This window comes from Aythya marila, assembly GCF_965140915.1.
Source record: "Aythya marila genome assembly, chromosome: 1".
NCBI classification, from domain to species: domain Eukaryota; kingdom Metazoa; phylum Chordata; class Aves; order Anseriformes; family Anatidae; genus Aythya; species Aythya marila.
This window is the reverse complement of record NC_139042.1, coordinates 203,207,605-203,229,075: the sequence shown is the minus strand read 5'-3', so window position 1 is coordinate 203,229,075 and position 21,471 is coordinate 203,207,605. Positions and strand designations below refer to the sequence as shown.

Here is a 21,471-nt window from a genome sequence, read left to right as displayed (position 1 = left end):
TGAATAACTGGAGCCTTAAGGAGAACTTGAGTATATTGCTCCAGGTGCTTCACAGGGCTGGGAAGTTGGACTCGATCATTGTTCTTTTCAGACCCTGGAAGGAATGTGTTCCTGGCTGGGCAAGAGGACCAATGATGCACCTGAAACATTAGCAATACATATGTGTATCTATACATACCTATATACAGGAGAGAGGAGATCCTATCCGAATCACTCCCCCTTGCAATACACTCGAACAGCAAAATGTGGGAGGAGAGTGAAAATTTCAAAGAAAGCTCTTTGTAATAACAACTGTATGAAGACACCTGCTGAACCTAGCACTGTCTAGAAGTTCACTGCCACTACCTTGTTCACCCTGTGCTGGTGAAATGGAATGGGATTTGGGAATGGACTGGGTGATCTTCCCACCTTCTTGGGTGGAGAGGTCAACCTCACAGACACTGTTTCTCTAATTTCTGATTCAAGTGCACACTGCTAAGCTTTGGTCTCTTCAGTCCTTGCATGCTCAGGACTGCCAAAGGTCTCTCCTTCAATTTTCCCTTGCAAGGAGGGCTGTCTTCCAAACCAGCTAGGAGCAAGGCAGTAAGTATTTTTGTCTCCATGTTTTCTTCCAATGCATGAGCCCCAGCACAAGTTTTACGGTGGTTGAGCTCTCCAGAAAGACTTTCCAGAGCACAATTAAGTCTAGCTGGTTGCTTTTGACTGTTTCCCTCTCCATACAACACATGGTGTGAATGAGCAACTGTGCTCTCTACCTGCTCTGCTGTCACAGCGCTAGGAGTGCTAACTCCATGACCAAGCAACTGGAAAACAACCCCACCCAAACCACCACCACCAGCTGGAGCTCCTACAGCAACAGTATGTTATTTAAATATGCAAAAAATCAGTCAAGATTGACTATTTCTGTAGATCTCTGGCAATTCATTTTTCTTCTAACACATGGATATCATTTAGCTGCTGGGGATGCTTCCACCCCCCGCACATACCCGCCTTCCTTTCAGTCCTGGAAAAGGCAGCATATACATGAGTTCAGTTTGGCCTTGTCATGTAAACGTCTTTGTGGCTGTCAAAGTCGTCTTTGGCCAAGTTCTCTACTCAGCAAACTCCCCTGTGGCTGATGTATAGCATTATTCAGCGGTGCCTCATTTTAAAATAGACCACAGCTTTGCTGTTTGGGTTTGGAGGTTTCCTTGCAGAGCAGCACCACCTGCAGTGGGGGTGGCTGGCAGACCCTTCCCTAACTTCCTGCTGCCAAATTCCTGCTCTGTACAAATTCCTGCAGTGTAAGGAAGGAGAAGCTGCCAGGGTATGAACTGGGATGAAAAGTTTTTGAAAATTTGGAGTAAATAAATACTTCATCCCTGATTAGAAAAGCAACTAGAAATTTCTAGTCTAAATTCAAGATTTAGACAGTGCTTTATAGGGTCACAGGATTTGAGGGTGCAGATTCATCATCTTTTAGCAAATCTAAATCCCCGCGAAGCAGAAGTGATGCTCTGCTCAGGGAGGTGGGAGGTCTGTTGGAAGCTCACGATGGAATTTTGTTTCTCACAGAGGGAGTAAAGAATCAGGATGAAATCACTAAACCGACGATGTCATTTAAATGGTATGCTCAATGGAATGGGAGCTAGCACCACTCCTATTGCTGCTGGGGACCACAGGTGCTTTTGAAGCAGGCAGCCCGTACTCTGGGACAGCAATAAACCACACAAGGGTTTTCACCGCTGTATTAAGTAATAGTGGTACAGGGAACATCATGCTCAGTGGCAAATCCAAACCCCATCCCAGTAGCCATGAAAGCAATACCCTGTTGTGGCCTGTTGATTTAAGGTTTTGATCTCTGTTACCTTTTTGATGCTAACAGCTTTCTGCAGATGGATATCCACCCATCTCTCCTCTCTTGCTCTTCTCTCCCCAGGGACCATGGCTGGAGCATGTGCTCCAAGTCACTTCTTTGCAAACTTTTATCACCTAAGGTTAGACAGGCACTGTGCTGCATGATTCATGCCTTTCACTGGGTGACTCACCAGCCCCTGGGGGTATTGCACAGATCCCTGCATGGGTTTATTTGAAGGCCAGCAGCTCTCTGCACTGTTAGATTTGACAGCTAGTCCCTTTCTCCCTCCCGTCCCATGGGACATTGGTCCCTCTGTGTCCTCAACCCTTCCCCCCATCCTTGTCTTCAGAAATTTGATGAACCCTGTTCATCTAGCATGAAAGAGAGACAGTTGAATTCCAAGGGGAAAAAGCCTTGGTTTCTTTGGCACCACAAAGTAAAGAAATATTTATAAGTTGCCTATCTCTAGAGGCTTCAGAAGGGACCCACTGTCACACATGCTGCTGCAATGCATTGCGATTATCAGTCCTAAAGGCTGTTAATCATCCCAGAGGTGGTCCCAGTGTCGAAAGGATGAGAAGCCAAATAGTCTTTATAGCTCCCATCGATCAATTTGTCTGCATTGTTTTTGGCAAACCAGCAGTCAACTTGCTGCTGGCCATTGTAGATCCTCCTCTGCTTCCACACGACAGGAACAAGCCGTCCCTTCACTTTCAAGGTATTTGTAAGGTTTGTTTTTAGTGCTTCAGTTTGGTTCTGACCAACCTGCTGATGACTTGTGTTTAGAGATTCCTGAAGAAGTTTAACTTCATGGTTCAAGAACTGACCTGAAAGACAAGAAAAAATACGCTCTTTGAGTGGTTGTTTTGTGCCTGTACTTATAGGTAATTGTTTAATAGGCTGTATTTTGAGGATTCTTAAAGTATGGAGTTATAAAGGGCTTCTCAGTAATAGCAGGATGAATCTAGGTCCTTAGTTTCTTTTATAAATCTAACAGAGATAGATATTAGAATAAAACCCTATTTCTCTTCCACTAGTCAAGATACATCGGTTGAGCTAGAGCTTCTTGAGCAGTACGTTCCCCTCTGTGGGCCATGGTTACTAGAGGATAACAGCCCATAAAAAGCCCATCAGCAAGTGGATAACGATTTAGGCCTGCAGCTTCCAGTTCTCTTCCTTTACCTTCTTGGGGGCAAGGTCTTTTATGTCAAACCTAAGTGTAGGTTAGAGTTTTGCACATGCAAGGGGCCTGAATTTAAAACTGCACTACTGAAAGATCATCTTCTGCTTAACCTGGGAGTATCTGAACATCATGGAAACCATGACTTCAGCCTTAGAGTTCAGCACCTGTAGATGTCCATGAACATCACTACTTCTCATCTGAAAGAGCCCAACCATTTAGACATTCTCTGAGCCTACCTAAAGGCTAGTTGCTCTCAAAATGCAGGGGTGGCTTGCCTTTCACTACAAAAGTTTGAAAGAAAGGGGCAACAAGAAATACTTATGTTTCTTGATCTCAACCAGGCTCAATGTAAACAGCTCAGTGATGCACAGACAGACCCTCTGTACATATGAAAGTGCAGAACTTGAAGGCTGAAAGCCAGCAATTTCTGGCAATGCACTAGCTTTGTGACTAGAGCTCTCTTTCGGGATCTTCAAGACCTCAGTTGACTCTCCTCTTTGTTTAAAGAGAGTCAGATCCAACTCTGTTATGTTCCTGAGAGCACATTAGCAGCTGGGTTATTCTGATTTAAGACTATCATGAGAGAATGTCTTGTTGGTCGTATTAGGGGTTCTTGCGAAATACTTGGTTTCTCTCTCTGTATTATTCATCTCTGGGAGCTTCTAGTGTGCACATTCAAATGGCAACTGCATTAAACATAAAAAATAAAAAGAGTGGATTTGAGAAAAACAGGCACAGGTGTATCAGGGATAGTGGAAGATAGCTCATACAGAGAAAGATGGGAGAGGAGTTGGGGATACGGGTAACAGAAGTCATTGACAAGTGGAAGTAAAAGTTCGTTTGGAAACTTAATTTCCACCTACCATTTTCATCACCTCCTGTCTCTGTCCTTTAAAACTGGAAGAATCATTTTTCTCTGGTTTACAGCTCTGAACCTGAGAACCTTTTACTTACCCAGTAACCCATGGGAGTCAGAAGAGAGGCCTTTACTGTTGGAGATATAGAACCCCAGGTGATCCTTCTGATATGGGGCTGGCTTCTTGTAGTGGTGGATGAGGATGACAAAGCTGATTGTGTCTCGTATCGTCACAGTGATGTTGGAATTGGCAGAGACGGACACTTCAAGGCTGCTGCTCCGCACAACAGCGCTCCGGTCACAGGACAGAATAAGCCTTTCCCCATCATCCAGGATGATCCTGGTGGGTGTGATCTCTAGGTAAGATCTCTGTGGCTTATTGCTGAGGATAGTGATGGTGTTGAAGTAAGTCCGATGTTTCTTGTGGCCATTGGGTGGTGCAGGAGCTCCAATTAGTTGCCCATTCACTGTTACACCTTTCAGGAAAAGAATCAGTAAGTGAAAGCTGGAACCAAGAATAGGTCTCTTGTCTCAAAGACACAAGCCTTGTAACCAAGGATATGCATATTCACTACCTTATGTTCAACTTATTTCACCTACCAGCATTCAAAACAGGTTGGCCAATGTGTTATAAATTGATTAACTTATACAGAGCACCTAAATTTACCCAAGCTAAGAAATACTGGCTTGCTCTGGAGACAGGTGCCCCAGTCTCGTTAGTCCCAACCATGTGTATACCGTGCCACAAGACAGGATCAGTTGTTTCTAAGCTTTGGATTACCTATCATCAACACAATGACATGGGCTTATTCAGCTACATAAGGTATATATTTACCTTCCTGACTGCTATAACCCTACCTGCCATGGTATGACTTGCATATGTGTTGAAGCATAAGCTCAGAGCTGGGCAAACACATCAGATCTTGGAGAACTAAGACAAGCTGCTGGTGGGCCTGTGTCAGAGGATCTCAAAGCAGTAGACATTTGAGGTTTGATGTCTGTCACTACCTGACTCTTAAGAAGAGATGTAACCTAGGAAACCACAGAGTAAGGGCTACTACCTTAGCCTGAACATGAAAGACCATCAGAACCTGTAGAGGGAATAGCCTGACCTACAACAGTGTGATGTGCTAAACCTCCTCAGACAACAATGTAAGAAATTCAGGTTCTCCTTGTGTCACTGCAGAGGAGGACCTAGACCCTCCTGTTGGGTCCCTGAACTGCATTGGATTATTTCCACTTCACCAGTGCTGCCCTTCAAGCTCCCCTCAGTTTTGACCCAAAAGAAATACTTCTGAGTGGTCCAAGATGCAGATCTCATTGAGTCAACTGAAGCCTAGATGTCCACAGCAAGATTAGCCATCATTTTAATTACTTCTGTGACTTCCTGTCCCTAAGACAGTGTCTCACTTCCCATAGGTCTCTGCACAGCTACTAGACAGCAACAATAAAGGAGGAGGCTTGTGGCTAACCCAAGTTAGACCCCAAGACATCAACACTTAGGTGCAATGTCTCCATCTCCCATCATTCCAGAGGGAATCTGTCATTTCTGGCTTCATAGATTCATCTTGCTAGTTCTACAGAGCTTGCTTTCCTCAAATTCATCCTGCATTTGAACCACAGAATGACTCAAGCAGTAGCACATATTCTGTGAAAGAAATTTAAGGGTAACATTGCCAGGAGATGGATGTGATTTACTGAGGCAGGCATGAACGCAAAAAGATGGAGGCTAGGCCACTGCTACATGGAATAGAATTATTGCGCCTTTATTGTGGGGCTTGTTTATCTCCTTTGTAAAACAAGTCTGTGCATTGTCTCTGGTTTTGACACCCCTGCCTCCCACCATTTCCCTGCTCAGGACATAATCTGCTTATTAGCTGCCCTGCTTAGAATTCCAGATCGGATCAGACCACAGTTTGGGCCTCTGGAGATCAGAGTGACTTGCGTAAAGCAGATCCTGAATTATGTGGGTTTTCTTAAGGTTGCCATGCCTTGGTAATCAGTTTAGCAGTCTCTTCACTGAAACAGCCTCAGTGCTCGGTTAACCTGTACTTCTCTCTGTCCTGAAGCAATTGGTGCTGTAAGTAAACAGTGAAGTTCTGATATCCAAGCAATCATGTCGAGTCCATGCTGTTAAATCTTTCATTTGCACGTTGTGACCTTGTAACTAGATGGCTGATGAAGCTGCACTGTCAAACAAATACGCTGCCTCCAAATACATGAATCCCCTGTATAATCTCTCAGCATGCTGGTGGCTGCTTGGCTCATGTAAACACTGAATTCTGACAATCCAAAATGCCTGTGCCTGTTTACTCAGCTGTGCTTGCTACAGCATTGGTCAAGCGCTACCACAGGCCATACTGGATTCTCATCATCAGGAACTGAACGCTCCAATCTAGCTGGACTGAAGGGGTTCAATATGGTCCTCATACGTGGAGCTTGGCAGTTTTGCATGGAATTGCCACTCCCTTCATTATGTTCAATGAAGACCTGAACTGGGAAAAGTTTGGGTATATAAAAGCCAGAAACCATATTTCCCTATGGATATGGTCTAATCACTTTACACTCGCTTCTGTAGATGAGTCATATGTGTAACGGTGGCCATGCCTCCTTAATTTTAGGCTTGCTGTGAACTTACCAGTAAATCATGGCAGAGTGGAGGTAAGCGCAGAGTTTACCTCCCGTTCTAATCCAGGTGAGTAGAGCTGGAAAATTGGTGTACATGAATTTTCCATTGTCTGGCCTGAAAAGAACTTTTTTTTCTAACTTCCTCTGGTTCCTCGCCTACGAAATACCTTGGTTTTATTGCTACAGCGCTGGCCTTGCACTTCAGCTTTCCTTCACAAGCAACTACTTTGCTTAGTTTGCTTAGTTTGCACAAGCAACTACTTTGCTTAGTTTGCTAAGTTCTGCTTACCAGATTCCTTATGATCAGAGACGAGTCGAAGAATGTCTCCGGGTTCTCCATCAATATTGAAGCAAACAGAGAACTTGCTGGAGGGAAAATCAATGACAAAGTGAGGGTCTCCATCCGCTGAGAAGACACGGAAAGGAAACAAATGTGAGATATACACAAAACTCCAGAGTCTAAGACTCTAACAAATTTTTTTTTTCAAAGTGTGTTTTTCACCCTTTTTTTTTTTTTTTTTTTTGCTTTGTTTTCCTAAGGCCTCCTGGTTTATTGTTTATAAACAGTCAGATGGAATTTGCCAGGAAACACCAAGTTTTGCTTTGTTTTTCACAAAGATTGTTTTATTTTGCTTTGGTTTTCTCACAGAAGACAATGGGCTTTTAATGAAAACAGAAGCCCAAAGTAGCCTAGGAGAAAGTGAGGGTATTTTCTTCCTGAAATACCATTTCATATGGGAGTTGTCATGCAAGTTATATTCCCATTTTCCATACTCCATTTGTAGGCAACACCCCCCAGCATATGTAAATATAACCTCTAATCAAAAATTGCTACATGGGTACACCTCCCACTGAACCTTCCTCAATCTCAGTATCAGATTGGAGCAGTCAATGACAGATTTTAAACAATCCCATGACCTTAATTTTTCAACAGTCCTTGAAAAAACATCAAGTACCAGATAGGTATGATAATAACACAAGCCAAAACCCTAATTTGTAAAGTAACTGTGACCTTAACCAGCGCAGTTCAAGGCTAAATTATTGATCTGGGCTTATTCTTTATTCATTTAATTATGAAAAAAATGTTACATAGAAGCAACAGGAAAATATTAAAACACTATAGGATTGTCTCTTCTTTTCTTCTCCAACAACATTTTTATGTTTTAACATTACTTTATAAAAATTAAACATTTTTTGACGAGTTCTAGTAAAGAGAGAATACACTTCATGTTCACTGATCTACATTATTTTCAAACATGACAATCAAATACTGTAGATCAACTCCCTTTATGTGTTTCCCCACACCTATCCTCATTCCTGATCCCTTTAGTATTTTGTTTTTGTTTTCATTTGCCTCCCTGCTCTGCAGGCTAGTAAATAGAATTTTGGCTGAACTATTAGGATGGTTACACCACAGTGGCATGCAAGTGAATTGTTTTAAATCAACCCCAAATATCTTGGATTATAAAAGGCATGAAAAAAAAGCTACTGACCTGAAGTTTTGGAGATTTTAATTCTTTGCGTATCTTGTTGTCTGCGTATACCTAGGAGTGGGGAGAGAAGGCTGTTACTGAGCAGCAGAAAGAGCCATAATGCTAATTTGCATAATGCTCACAAGATACTATTTGGAGAGATTGTTGCACATACTCCTACAGATATTTTAAGCTTCCCTCAAAACACTAATTTTTTTTTTGTAGTTTCTAAAGTACATGCTTCCGGGGGGAAGTTAGGTGCCTAAAAGGTCTTGCTCAAGGTCACCCAGCCCACAATTAAAAAAATCAATACGAAAATCCCAGTTTTCTGTTTACCACCCTACCATTCATTGGCTCGATCATCCCTGTTACCAAGGCAGCTGTGAGAAATTACCTATTTGAAAATATTTCTTACCAGCATGTTTATTTTTTCCTCGTACCTGGTGGTGCCTTGTGTCCCTGCAAGCTCTGCAGCTTTTCACCAATGCCATCAGTAGAAGGTCTGATAAGCTCCTCTGAAGGTGGTTCTGAGTGGAGCCCTGCCTCTCTCATCTTCAGAAAGGTGAAGGGAGTTACAAAATTGTAAGTCAGGGCCATAGACTTTGCTTTCTCCATCAAATATTCTTTCTCCTGATTGTCATCACTCTTCAGCCGGGAGTTAAGCAATTCCTTGATGGTGAGGTAACTCCATGCCCTCTCAATGTAGTTTTGATCACCTTTGCCATCTTCCAGGCCAGGGACAGCTGTGATGTCGTTCTTGCTTGGCAGGTCAATAGCCACATCTGTTTTAAGGAGGATGTACTTCTTGGAGTTGCTAGCAGTCACCTCCACATGGAGGCTATCTGAGGTACGGTTGATGAGTTTGCCAGCTATTATAATTTCAGAGCCATTGAAGTAGTTAGGGAAGAAGTTCTGAGTGACTTGTTCCACATCGTCTTCAGGGTAATCAACACGGATGTCAGAGAGGAGAGGTGTTCCTATCTCATCATAGAATCTAAAATAAAGACACATTACACACTGCTAGTACTATTCATACAAGTATATGCACATGCATTTGTAGTTATTCACAGCGAAGGATGTCAGACTATCTAACATGTCTCCCAGGATATTCAGGAGCAGTTAGAGCTACCAGGCCCCAAATTTAATTCACGTGTGCAGTGTAACTGGGCTCCAAGAGACATTGGAGTCTGTACCCTTGGAGGTTTTCAAAACTTGAGTGGAAAAGGCCTTGAGAAACCTCACCTAAATTTGAAGGTAGTTTCTCTCTGAGCAGGAGGCTGTATTACATGACCTCTACAGGCGCCTTTCAGCCGAAGTTATTCTCTGCCCCATTCTAGTTTTCAGTGTTTCTTAGACATCTAAGCAGAGTCTCTTAAGTATGTTCAGAAGCATCCCAGCAGGGTCTGGCAGTTACCTAGCTTCCACTAGAATTCAGGAGCAAGGAGATATTTCTGGACACTTACATTTGCTTAAGAGGGCTTGTCCGTTAAGAATAAATTCTTGGCCTCCCAGGCTTAAAGAAAGCACTGTGGTTATTTCAAAGTGTACATAGAAAACATGCCATTACCCATTGTTTTCTAGTGGTATTATGTGTGGTATTCCATAGCCAGAAACAGTAAGTCAAGATACTAGGTCCCAAAAAGCTGGAGTGTATCTGAACGAAAACTTCTATATTGCTGGAAAAAGCCCTAGCTGCTACAGTTTGGGATGGTCAGTGTGGGACAGGCAAGAATAGTTTTCTGTTGGGCAAAGGAAAATAAAAATCAAGAGTATTTCAAAGGAATGCAGAAATCCTAACCGCTAAATACAGGAGGCCTGGAGGAAGAGAAATTAGTTCTACCTTATCGTTGATTTTCTGTTGGAGCAAACCAATGGCTTCTGTGGCATCATAGTTTAATTCTACAATGCTTTGTTAATTTGACCCTACACTAAGAATACACTGTTCTGAGAATACATCGCATTGGACAGGCCAGAAAGCTTTTACAAGGGGTCAAGGCCTAAGTTTACAGTACTGTGTTTTCCCTGAAGCAAAGTGCTTTTGATGGAACTTTCCAGGCTCCTCCACGAATGCTAAATTTCCCATTTAAATGTCATTCTCCTCATCTCTTGGCAAAACATTTGAGTCTAATTTGGTAAATAAACAAAAAAGTGGCCTCAGCTCTTTTTCAGCTCAATCTGCATTTATTTTTCACATCTGCTTATGCAGATTGTTGGAAGGCTGGAGTTGCAATTCTTATTTTATTCTCGCTCTCTCATTAAAAAAAAAAAAAAAAAATCCTGAATTGGTTGGCTTTCTTTGAAAATCTCTCTTGAGCACTTAGCATCTTCAATGCAGAGACCTCAACACATTTTAAAACATGAGTGAATTCAACCTGAGAACATTCTGTGGAATAGCTCCTGGAGTATACAAGTGGTGGAGTGAAGGATGCAACCTGTCTGGTAGCACAGCGCAAGCATCTGTGTAAAAATACAATCCATTGACTACAAAAGTCAGACATTTCATTGGTATCCACATACATTTTCCCTCCACCAGTGACTTGAATTGGCCTCCAGCAAGTTACTGTGCTTTTCCTTATAAATTTGGCACCAGATACCAAATGGGTTTGCCATCACTGACCTTGATAAACAGTGAGCTGCTTATCAGATAGAGGTGTTTGAAAAAAATACTTGCTGGGCTGGGTTTCTGTGGCCCAATCAATCAGCACATCCTTCACGTGCCAGGGAATGCCACTTGCTATCCAAAATGTGTGTTCAGAGAAGCAAATGACATGTGTGGAGTGGCAGATGGATCTACAAAATGTGGTTTAAAAGGAAGATGCTAATGTCCTAGCATAACCACCACAGAAAGAACAGTCTAGTGGAAGGCACATGATTGCATTGCTGCAGATAAATTAGGCACTATCCAAGCAAAATCAGAGTTACCTTCTCAATGACTGTCTCTTTTTGGTTTCTGAAGTTCAAAACGATAAGATTTTGGGAGCAAAAGCCAAACAATTTTACTTAGAAATACTGACACACTTCCTGACATTTTAGAGCAGATATTTTAGACAGAGCTATCACATAATCTCTTGTCCCACTAAATGATGAGGATTACAGAAAAGCTGTTTGGGTCACCAAGCAAAATAAGGGAATGAAACAACTACATGCTGTTTATGTTGTCAATTTAAACTGATCAATGCATCTTTTCCTCCCTCCATCTACCTGAGGAGAGTTTGCACTTGCCTTCTACCTCTCTAGGTTTACATACCCAGAAGACTATTCTGAGTACAGGGAACAAATGCTTCATTCTGTGGGGCTCCAGTACCCCTCAGAGTGTCTGCTAGGAAGGAAACAATTTCTGGGTACACTTCCTTCCTGAAAGAAACTTTAAATCTCAGTTTCTAAGTATACCCTGCATCTTTCAACCAGAGCTGAGCCTCAGACAAATTTCCATGTCTTGCCACGTCTCCCGTGGAGGATTTCCTCCCACTAAATGGCCACAAGACCTGATGCAGATTCAAAGACAGAAAAAACAGAACAAACCCTTTTAGGAGGCTGGCTGCATCCTCATCCTCCTGGAAATGCCTTGTCATGCCACAGTTCTCCAGTGCCATCCTCTCCAGCAGCCTGTAGTCCACATCATTGCCAATGCCAATGGTGAAGAGGCAGAACTTATCACGGATGGCATCCTTGGTGTTGCTGAGGATTTTGGATGACTGTGTTTCCCCAACAGTGGGCCTCCCGTCAGTGAGGAAGATGATCAGAGAGACACTTCTGGCATCGATGTCGTTCTGAGCAATGTAATCATTTAGCAGCTTTGCACCAGTCTGGAGAGCACTGTTAATATTAGTTCCTGGGAAAGCACCAAAAGAATTAGCTCATTTCCCCTTCTAAGGGTGGTGCAAATAATTTTCCTAAACTCCTTTTAGTAGAATGACAGCAACTCTGTACATTATGATGTTCTTTTTCTCTGTGTGAGTTTGCAATATCTCTTTTACTCAGTTCAGCTCTTACTCAGCACCAGTTTGGAAAAAAGCTGCTTATATTCTTATGATTTGAAACATGAATTGCAGTTGATTCTGTGAAATTTCTCTATACTTGAATGTTTCAACGTACAACAATCAAGCAGCCATGGTAAGCAGAGTCACAGTACATACTATGTCCTACCGGTACATACAAAAACTGTTAAAGTTAATTACTGGACTCTCTGAGATGGTATCTGAACTGGGAAAACAAGTTCTGCCCAATTTTTCTGAAGGGCACAAGATTTGAAGAGAGAGAAAAGCCCTTCATGTGGGAAAACAAGTGGTTGGTATTGCTCTTCAAACCTGAGTGGCTAAGAAAGTTTAAAGAGATAAGAAATGACTTTATTGGATGAGGAGTGTGTTTTCAAAATACAATTCCCTAGCAAAGAATGCAACTGCCTGAAGTGGAAAGAGAGGGAGAAAACAGACAATAAATGAGGGAATACAGGTATGTTAGAAAAATATGCATGGAAAGGATTCAAATCCACTGCACATTCAGAAAAAAAAAAAAAAGAAAGCTGGAAGAGGAGTACGGCTGTCACCTGGCGCCAGGTATTTCTTGTGCTAGTCCAAGCAAAGAGGGATTGATTGTGGAAAATTTACAAGATCAGCATGTCTGGATTAAAAACAGCTTTCAGTAAAAAAAAAAAAAAAAAAAAAAAAAAAAAAAAAAAAAAAAAAAAAAGCAGGTGAAATAGAGTAAGAGACATACACAACAGATTCCTGCGTGTCCAGAAGGGGAGCTCTAGAGAGTTTACTAGCAAAGATGTGCTAGTAGGTCTGACCATGCATCATGAACTTAGAAGTTTAGTTTGCACAACTCCAGTGTCTGTACCAAGACAAAGAACAGGAAAGAGCATAAAACATCTGAAAAGTCCTCAGAATCCAGACTGTGTTTCTGCAAAATGACTGAACCAAAATCCTGCACCTAAACGTCTTAATATTCTCAAAGTCCCCATCCAGGTCCAAAACCTCAGAAATAATTGCTTGCCCAGAAACAAATGAAAAACCATCTCATGCAGCAGACAGTGTTATTTCAAATCCAGCCACGTCACAGAGCCACAGAGCACTGAACAATGCCTTCTGAAACATGCACAGATATCGTGCCACAATATCTCATTCCCATTTCTTTGGCGTGCGAGTATGACACAGCAGTGCAAGCACAGCACATGCTCTGTGTGTTTGATGTGTGAGCCAAAGTGCATTCACGTTCACAGGAAGGTACTCAAGCCACAGCGTATTTATGAGGAAATGCAGAGTTAGCCAAAACTAAACGACTGCTTGCCTGCGGAGGAGAGTCACTGCACCTTCCTGTTGAACCCCAGAGTTAATCATTTCCTTTTGATTTTGTTCTGTCAGGTCCACAGGCAATCTCAGCTGTCCCTGCACAACTCTCTTTTGGCACTTCAGAAGTAAAAAGCTTTTCACTCTGAATTTTGTCCCACTATTGGCAATTGTTTAACTGGGCAGGTCTCTTGACCACTTCCTAAACTCTCTTCCTTGTAATGCAAACAGCGTGGAAAACCATCCTGTTTGCTGTGTTTTTCCATCAGACCGTTTCCTTTGCTAGGAGTGGTCGCTGCTCAAGGGTAACCATAGGAAGACCCTGTCCGACCTTCAGCCAGCTGTGATCCCTTGCACGGAGAAAGATCTGTATAAGTCATTTTGTAGCCTATCTGAGGAGTGTTCAGCCAGGGTGGGCACAGCTGCCAAGGTATGCTTGATTACAAACCTTGCTGTGTTATTTTTTTTACACTAATGCCCATAGACTCCTAGGAGACCACTGAATCAAACTCAAAATCACGCCTGCACTATGCCACTGCTCTGGGGGCTCCTCTTCTCCCCTCTTCACTCCTGGCAATATGGCACAAGCAAAAAGGGATGAGAAATTCTTGAACGTTATTATGGCTGTTCCTTAATGCTAGTTAGAAGGAAGAGACAAGAAGGAGACAGCACTAGGTGAGGAATCAGCTCTTGCAGAAGGCAACCCAACAGCCCACACTGGCTAGTCCAGTTATGGAGTTTACGACCCAGGCATAACTACATTCCTGCTTTTACACAGGTTTCCAGAAACTGCAAAAGTACCAACCCATGTCCTTCACAGGGACATGTTGTTTTTTTTTTTTTCCCTGTGTCATAAAGAAAGGATGTTTGGAATTTTCCCACTCCCGGGATGTCACTGAATGAATTGGAGAATAAGCCCAGTTTGGCTTTAAGAAGTGTATCAGATCATATGACCAGCTCTGGGGACAAATAGCCATGATGTAAGCTGATACAGGGCCCATATCCTTCCACCACTTGACCCTAAGTAGAGATAGCAAAGGGTTACTACTTCTCCCATGACTTAAGTGCCAATGTTTTTTACTGCTACACGATACAGAACCATGTTCAGCAATGAATTCTGGTGTAGTTAATTGGATAGAAAAATGAATACCATTCATATCTCTGGATCCTACCTCCAGTAGGTGACATGTTATGAATGTACTTTTTGGCATCTCTTATATTATTTGGAGTAACTGGCACCAGCCGGTCCTGCTGCCAGACCTTTATTCGGTTGGAAAAGCCAATGATATTGAAGTGGTCTTCAGGCCTTAGGTCCTGGAGAATTGTGAAGAGAGCTTCTTTGGTCTGGAAAGAGAAGAGAAAAATAGACCAGTAGGTGCAACAGTCTCTGCTTTAGCAGGCAAGAATTAAGATGCTTATTGATCTTACAAATAATTCTACACTGCCAGTTTGGATCATGAAGGCAACTGGGATGTTCTTCCTTGTCTTGAGGCCTGATCTCTGTGGAGCCAGATGCTATGCAAATACAGAACAAAAGAACAACTCTTGCCCCGAAAGATGTTGAATAGCTGGGAGAGGAGTGCTTGGGCCTAAGTAAGCTTAAGAATCATTTATGACAATTAGGATAAAAATTCCTAGTGACTGGGAGAACCCTGCCCTGGACTAAGAAACACAGAATAACGTTAACACCAAAAGCCTCATGGATTTCTTCTAAAGTCCTCCAGGTTTGCAGTAAGGTAGAAGTGACACATGGTTACAAGAGTTATTTAAAAGTTGAAATGCCTCTAAATAAGTCAAGGATGCACATGCCTTGCTCATAATTAGGAAACCGATTGGTACATACATACTGCAATGAATGGTTCCACCAATTAACAGATGTATAAGCTAGTATGTTCAAATGAATACAAAAAAAAAAAAAAAAAAAAAAAAAAAAAAAAAAAGAAGCCTTGACTCCTTGACTAATTACTGTTCATTCTACCTGCTAGTTAGTTTGGTCACAGGTATATTGTTTTTTCCAGCAATACAACACCAACATTATACTGCTCTGCTGCTTGCCATCCCATGCAAATACAGGCAACCAGACAGAGTATCAAGCCAAATAGTATCAAGCCGAGTTCATAATGAGAGAAATTAAGGTCCCTGTGTGATTGGAAAGACAGACCACCAAGGATAAGCCAACAGGAAGAGTACAGATGTGTCCAGTCCTCCCACTGTGACCAACTTTGCTGTAGCATCCATTCAGCTGTGTTTGCATGGAAATGAACTTCAGCTTATTGGGACCAGCTGAGAGAGGATGCCCAGAAGCAGTCCCCATCTGTGCAAAAACATACCCTGTATTTCGATGCAAATCACATGGGAGGAACATGAAGAAATACCTGTAAGCAGAGGAATCAGCAGCTTCTCAGCTCTGCCCCTTCTTGACCATCTTGGAATAATATGGTGGACACCTTGGCATTTAAGGTTTTTCTCATGCCTATCATGGAAATATATGAAGGCCTTGTCCAGAAGAAATACAAAATACAGTGCTGGAAAACAGATGTTTCTAGGCCTGATGTTGCTGTGCAAAGACCGTTTGGAAAGGTTCTCAAAGGACTGATCAAGCTGTGTCATCAATACCCCTCTGGATTCTGCGTGGAAGCTGATGATGCAACTGCAGACAAGTCACCCACAACAGTGGGATCTCTTATCCTCCCAGCTGGTGACTTGGCTTCCAGTCTGAGGTCCATCTGAAGTTAAGGGGGAATACATGTATTTCCCTTAGCTCCCAGCATTTTGGAGCCAGGTCTGGAATTCCTCCTTGTCTGCTTCTGTCTTATGTATTACCCATTCTCCCTCTAGGGATTGCAGGATTCATCTTCCATTTGGTCAGGTGGAACTCTGCTTCATGCCTTACCACCATTACCTTACCAATTTTAATGCATATTTCATAGACAAAAATAATACTGCAGGCACTGGTAGAAGAGGCTTTTCAAAGAGGAGACTCCCCAAATCTCATTATCCATACTGTAGCTGTGATTATAATTAACATCACTTGACATTTCCCATTACAAAAACCCTTTTTTCAGTTGCTTGCATTCTGTCAAACTGCACTTTCCTCAGAGGGATTTATTGGGCCCAAGAAAGCTCATTTTTTTCTTGTTTGTTTGCTTGCTTGCTTGTTTGTTTTTCTGAGAACAAGGCAATAGGAAAAACAATCTTGCTTTGGCTTTCTCACGGGGACACTGCCTCTCACCTCCAGCGTGCACAGAAATTCCTTTTGACATTCTTGCCTGCATTCAGCCAAAAGAAAATGTAAAAAGAAAAAACAATGCAGAGCAACAGTGAAGTGTGTGTGCAGACAGCATCCCAGCTACGACTGCTGAACAGGTCAGGAGAGAACTGCAGCAGTTTCCTAGAAAACTCAGCACTGCTCCACACCCTCACACAGGTTCCAAACGTGGGGTTGGGACCACCTCTCCCTCTCTTTCCTTCTTTCATACTCTCTTTCCTTTTCGTCTTTTATTTTGTCACAGTCGAGTTGTTTCCATGGAGTTTTAGTCAGTTTTTCCCAAGAAAAAGTTCTGTCATATATTAAAGTGGATGCACAGGCAACCCAGATTCCAGCATCTCCAACGTGTGCTTGTCTCTGTAACTTCACTAAAATAAACTTTGTGTACTATATATGCAAACATATGTGCAAGTGTTTACACACATGGTTTTGCTTCAAAGTGAGCAAAATATGAAGGCGGCCAAACGCTTCATCCCCAGTAAAAATGAAGGGTGGGATTCGATGTTCCCAACTCAATCATCAGAAAGCTGGGCACTTCATCTAATCCCTCTCCAGGCAGGGGGAGATACCTCCAGAGACTAATTCATCCCATCTGCTTTGGATAGTTTTTAGGACGGGCTGAGTCACTGTCTGGAAGTGCCTGTCTCCCAGCATTGCCTCCAGGAAGCTGAGTAGCTCAGTCAGAGGAAAGGTGGAACTCACCTCAGGACCTAAACCTGTCCAGTCCTGAACACCACGGTGCTTACTGGAGCCAAAAGGAGCTGAACTGGCTCTCCATTTCTCTCAGTGTTGCTCTGAATTGCTTGGCTCATCGCGTTTGTTTCTGTCTCTCCTCCCAGCCTGTAAGGAACTCCAGGTTTATCCTAAAGACTGCAGCCCTTGCAGGGTGGCAACACACGCCGTACCCATAAATGGGCTGCATGAGGGACCTGACATCCCTCTGGAGGACTGGATGAGATTCAGGAGCTGGCAGGCAAATGGAGCTTTAAATAAGGAGAACATCTTGGTAAAAGTGCACCGCCTGAAATCCTTAAATACACTGCTGTGACTGAGTGCTCTGGAAGCCCAGCCTCTCCTCCAGTCTCCCCAGCCTCCAGGAGAGGATTTAGAGCATTTCGTGCAGGGAGTGCCTGGCAGCAGCTTCGCTCGGGACACGGCAGCAGGTTTCTTGTTCTGGCCTTGTAAGGCCACAGCTGGAACCTCTCCTGGCTCGGAGGAGCCAAGGAGTGGGATTCCCAAGCTGATTGCTGCAATGGGGTCTTTGCACTTCCACTCTGGCCCCAGTGAGTCATTGCATCGAAATGCGTGCCAAAGACACTCTCCTGCGAGGCAGAAAATTAACCATTTCTTCCCTGCCAAGGGTCAGATCATTCCCCCACTGCTGTGCAGATGACATCGATCTCATTTGGGGGATAAATCTAACCCATTCACCATGAGGAAGCCCAGTTTAAGGTCCAACATTCTTGTGCCAGGGTCTTTAAGGTGAAACACTATTTCCAATGTGTTTGCCTGTACAGATGCACTTTTGTGTAGAGGATGGAGCAAGGATTAAAGGAGAGGGTGATAGGAATCAGCAATAAAGAACAGCTGAAAAAAGTCACTTTTTGCCAGTAGGGAATGGTTTGTAGTTGTCACAGACGAGTTTTAAATCAGGATTTAAAGAATTTAAATCAGGATAGCTCAGTGGGGAGATTCCTGTTTCCCTTGGATCAGCAAGGATGAAACTGAGCTGAGAGGCAGAGACCAAATTGCCATTCCAGTGCATTTAAGTTGAGAAATCATGATTCTGAATGAGCTGTCAGTACAGCTGGAACCTCAGGCTTGAAACAACCAGAGCTACAAAATCTCACTCTCCGAATCTGGAGCAGAAACATCACGGTCCAAAGCTGGGGAAAGCCTGGGTGACAGTGGCTGGCTGGGGAGTGATTCAGAAATGGTGAGAAACTGACTCTCACCTCTACAGTGATACCTGGACATGCAACACAGCTGCTGCTCTTCTGGTTCATCCTTGCTGAGGGCCCTGCATCACAACTGAGATGGCTGAGGGCTGTACAACCACAGGCAACAGCAGGAAAGAGGAGAAATCCTTCAGCTACATGCCAGTTCAGCTGCCACTTGTCACCTCTGTATCTGCCCCTTGGGGCTATCTCTGACTTAGCTAAAACACTGGTGAAACAAAGCATGGAAAGAGGCATGCTCCCTTGGGCCAACTGAGAGCCTTCAGCCCTTTCTTGGGTCAAAGAGCTGCCTTGGAGACATCTGGGATGATGTCAGACCATCTGGGCACCTTTTAGGAGGAATGTGAGCCCCAGTGACATTTCCCCCACAGTCCCTTGGTTGTTTGAGGAGCAGGGTGAGGGCGAAGCCTGGCTACCCTGAACGCTGTGCAGTTCAAAGGGAGACAATGTATGGTTGTTAGATGCCACGGCGTTGCCAGACACTGGCTGTGCTACGAAGCAAGCAGGGAGCTCAAACACCTCATTATCATGCGTGTTCTAGGCCCACGTATTTAAATTTTCCATTGCCTAGCAGCACTTGTAAGTGCTCCATCCCAGGCCCACATCCTCTGTGCAAGCCTCATGCCAGCCCATAAAAATCAAAAGACCTTCAGTCAACGCTGACTCCAGTGCTGTACAAATAATGGGCCTCTGCAGCACAGCACAAACTCAGCCCCTTTTGGAAACAGCTTCCAGATGCTGAGGGAGCTCTCCCAGCAAGCAGTGCCTCTGAGCTCACTTGGCAATCCTTAGTCATACCCTGCACGCCCAAACACAGCTGGCATCTGCCCTCAGCAAGGGCAGGACAGGGAGACATCAGCACCAGCGACAGCCCCTTTCCAGCTTCAGGCAGCACCAGGAAACCGTGTGGGCTTGGGATGAGTGGGTCTAAAAAGCACGGCTAGCAGAGAGGAAGGTGTTAGAGACTGAAAGCTGTACCCATCAGCTGAAAGTATTGCACAAAAATGGACTTCAGGGAGCTGGAAGGGAGGACATGGGACCATCTTCAACCATACAGTGAAGGTAGCTGCAACTAGAGGACAAAATTTCAGCTGCATGCAGAGTCTTGACAACAGTATCCTGTATTTGGCACAAGAGATCACAAGTATATAGCACTGTTAGCTCTGAGGCTCATCTGCCCACTACTTTGGGAACTGGATGCATCAGAGCCTTTACTTTTTCCTTCCACATCTCCTGCAAGATTTCGTATTTGACAAGAAAGAAGCTATGCTGCGAGATGTAAGCTCAAAGGGAATTAGAAACACACAACTCTGGTTGAGTGCAACAGAGCACAGAAGGGCTCAGAAACCAGATATCCTACAGCGGGAAGGAGAAAAGTACAAGTAAATATGTTGTTTGGCAATACACTCTAAGGAAGCACGAGAAGAAAAATACAGAAGAATTGTCCTCCCTTCCCCCACCTCCATTTCATATCCTCCATGCTTTGGTTCATATCTTTCCCTTTCCAAATATGAACAGGCACCTATTGAAGCTCCAGAAGCGGCTTTTCCGAGCCAAAATGGCAATATCTGATCAGTTCTGGCCATAATTTATCAAAGGGATTAATACTGTGAGGTGAGGAAAGGCTGGAATTTGAAACACACCTGAAATGGCTCTGTCGAGTCCAAAATAGGTATTGCCACAGATTTGGTTTGGGATCCAGGCTGTGATCCCGGTAGCCACAGAAAAGGCTGTGGTAGCACCACTGCCATTTCACAGGGAGAAGATAACGTGCAGAAAAAGCACAGGTTCGGGCAGTGTCTTTTCTGCTGAGGACTCATGCCACATCTTACCAGGTTTTCTTTCCTCTATGGCCCCATTTCCCTTCTGCCCACATAATGCAGACCATGTGCCAATTGTCAGCTACAAGGACTTTGTACCAAAAATGGGTTTGAACCCAGAAGCATACCCTTGGATTTTTTGCCATCCTCCATGCCCCTCTTAGGGGAGGACAATCCGCCCTTTCTTTCACTGCATGGAGTGTCGTGCAGTTCAGGGACTGCAGCTCACCCCCTCCCCATCAATGTATCTTTGTGCTTTCTTCCTGGCAGACACTGATCACGTAACCAAGGAAAACTCCTTCACAATTCTGGACAACAAGCATTTTGTTTTATGCTGACACTGGTCTGTGAAGGGAGGGCGTTTGGATATAGAGCTCTGGACAATAAAGAACTGTCTCCAGTGCATGTACCAGCTTCTCACCCCAAAACATCACACAACCCTTGCTAATCAATTGAACTTTGATGACTCCCTGTATGGCCTTAGAAAAAGGTGCACTGCAGTTTCTGTCTGCAAAAGAAACTCTCCATCATGTAGAGGAAGTGTTTCTGTTGCCTATTTTGCCACTGATTTCCAGCTCAGCACTGAGCAAATCATTTTGTACCACATCTGTCCAGTTGTGGGTAATGCAGTTTTCCAGCACCCAACAGCATGATGAGGATAAACACATGAAAATCTGCAAAATGATCTGTTTTCTCAGGAATTGGGATTTCATGTGTGCAGAGTAACTCCTAAGTCTTTGCAGTCTTGCAGTAGCATTGATGATACAAATAAATACCTGGACAAAGACTGAAGGAGGCAAGCTGTTATGAGTACCATGCATCACTAGTTTAAGCCCTTCCCAGCAATGCTGGTTGCATTTGGAGCAGTAAAAGTTCCCGTAAAACTGGTCAAAAATAAAAGTTTAAAGGCTGCCCCACAGTGCCATACTGACATAACCCCATGGGAAACAACGAGGCTACGCAGGCAGCCAGCCAGACTGACACAGCAGCGTATGAAGGCCACATTCTTGCCTTGTGCTTAGCTCATTTTAAGTAGAATCACATCCCATAACACTCCAGTCAGGCACTCAGACCCTCCCCTTGTCAGCATGACAAACAATCTCCATGGAGCTAGCAGCAAAGAGGTCAATGCCAAGGGGAACATGCCCCATGCCCTCAATC

General features: G+C 43.6%; 1 protein-coding gene across 1 annotated transcript in view; it reads right to left on the bottom strand.

The window, feature by feature from the left end:
• Nucleotides 1-60: 60 nt before the first annotated feature.
• The window catches only part of ITIH5 (inter-alpha-trypsin inhibitor heavy chain 5), a 48,019-nt gene continuing 26,608 nt past the window's right edge, over nt 61-21,471 (bottom strand). Inside the window, exons 8-14 of the mRNA XM_082768670.1 lie at nt 14,437-14,608; nt 11,499-11,808; nt 8,417-8,970; nt 7,998-8,048; nt 6,794-6,910; nt 3,975-4,352; nt 61-2,664 (exon numbers count right to left, since the gene is read on the bottom strand). Of these exons, the coding sequence (XP_082624796.1) occupies nt 2,366-2,664; nt 3,975-4,352; nt 6,794-6,910; nt 7,998-8,048; nt 8,417-8,970; nt 11,499-11,808; nt 14,437-14,608 (1,881 nt within the window). The 3' untranslated portion in view covers nt 61-2,365. The remainder of the gene's footprint in view (nt 2,665-3,974; nt 4,353-6,793; nt 6,911-7,997; nt 8,049-8,416; nt 8,971-11,498; nt 11,809-14,436; nt 14,609-21,471) is intronic.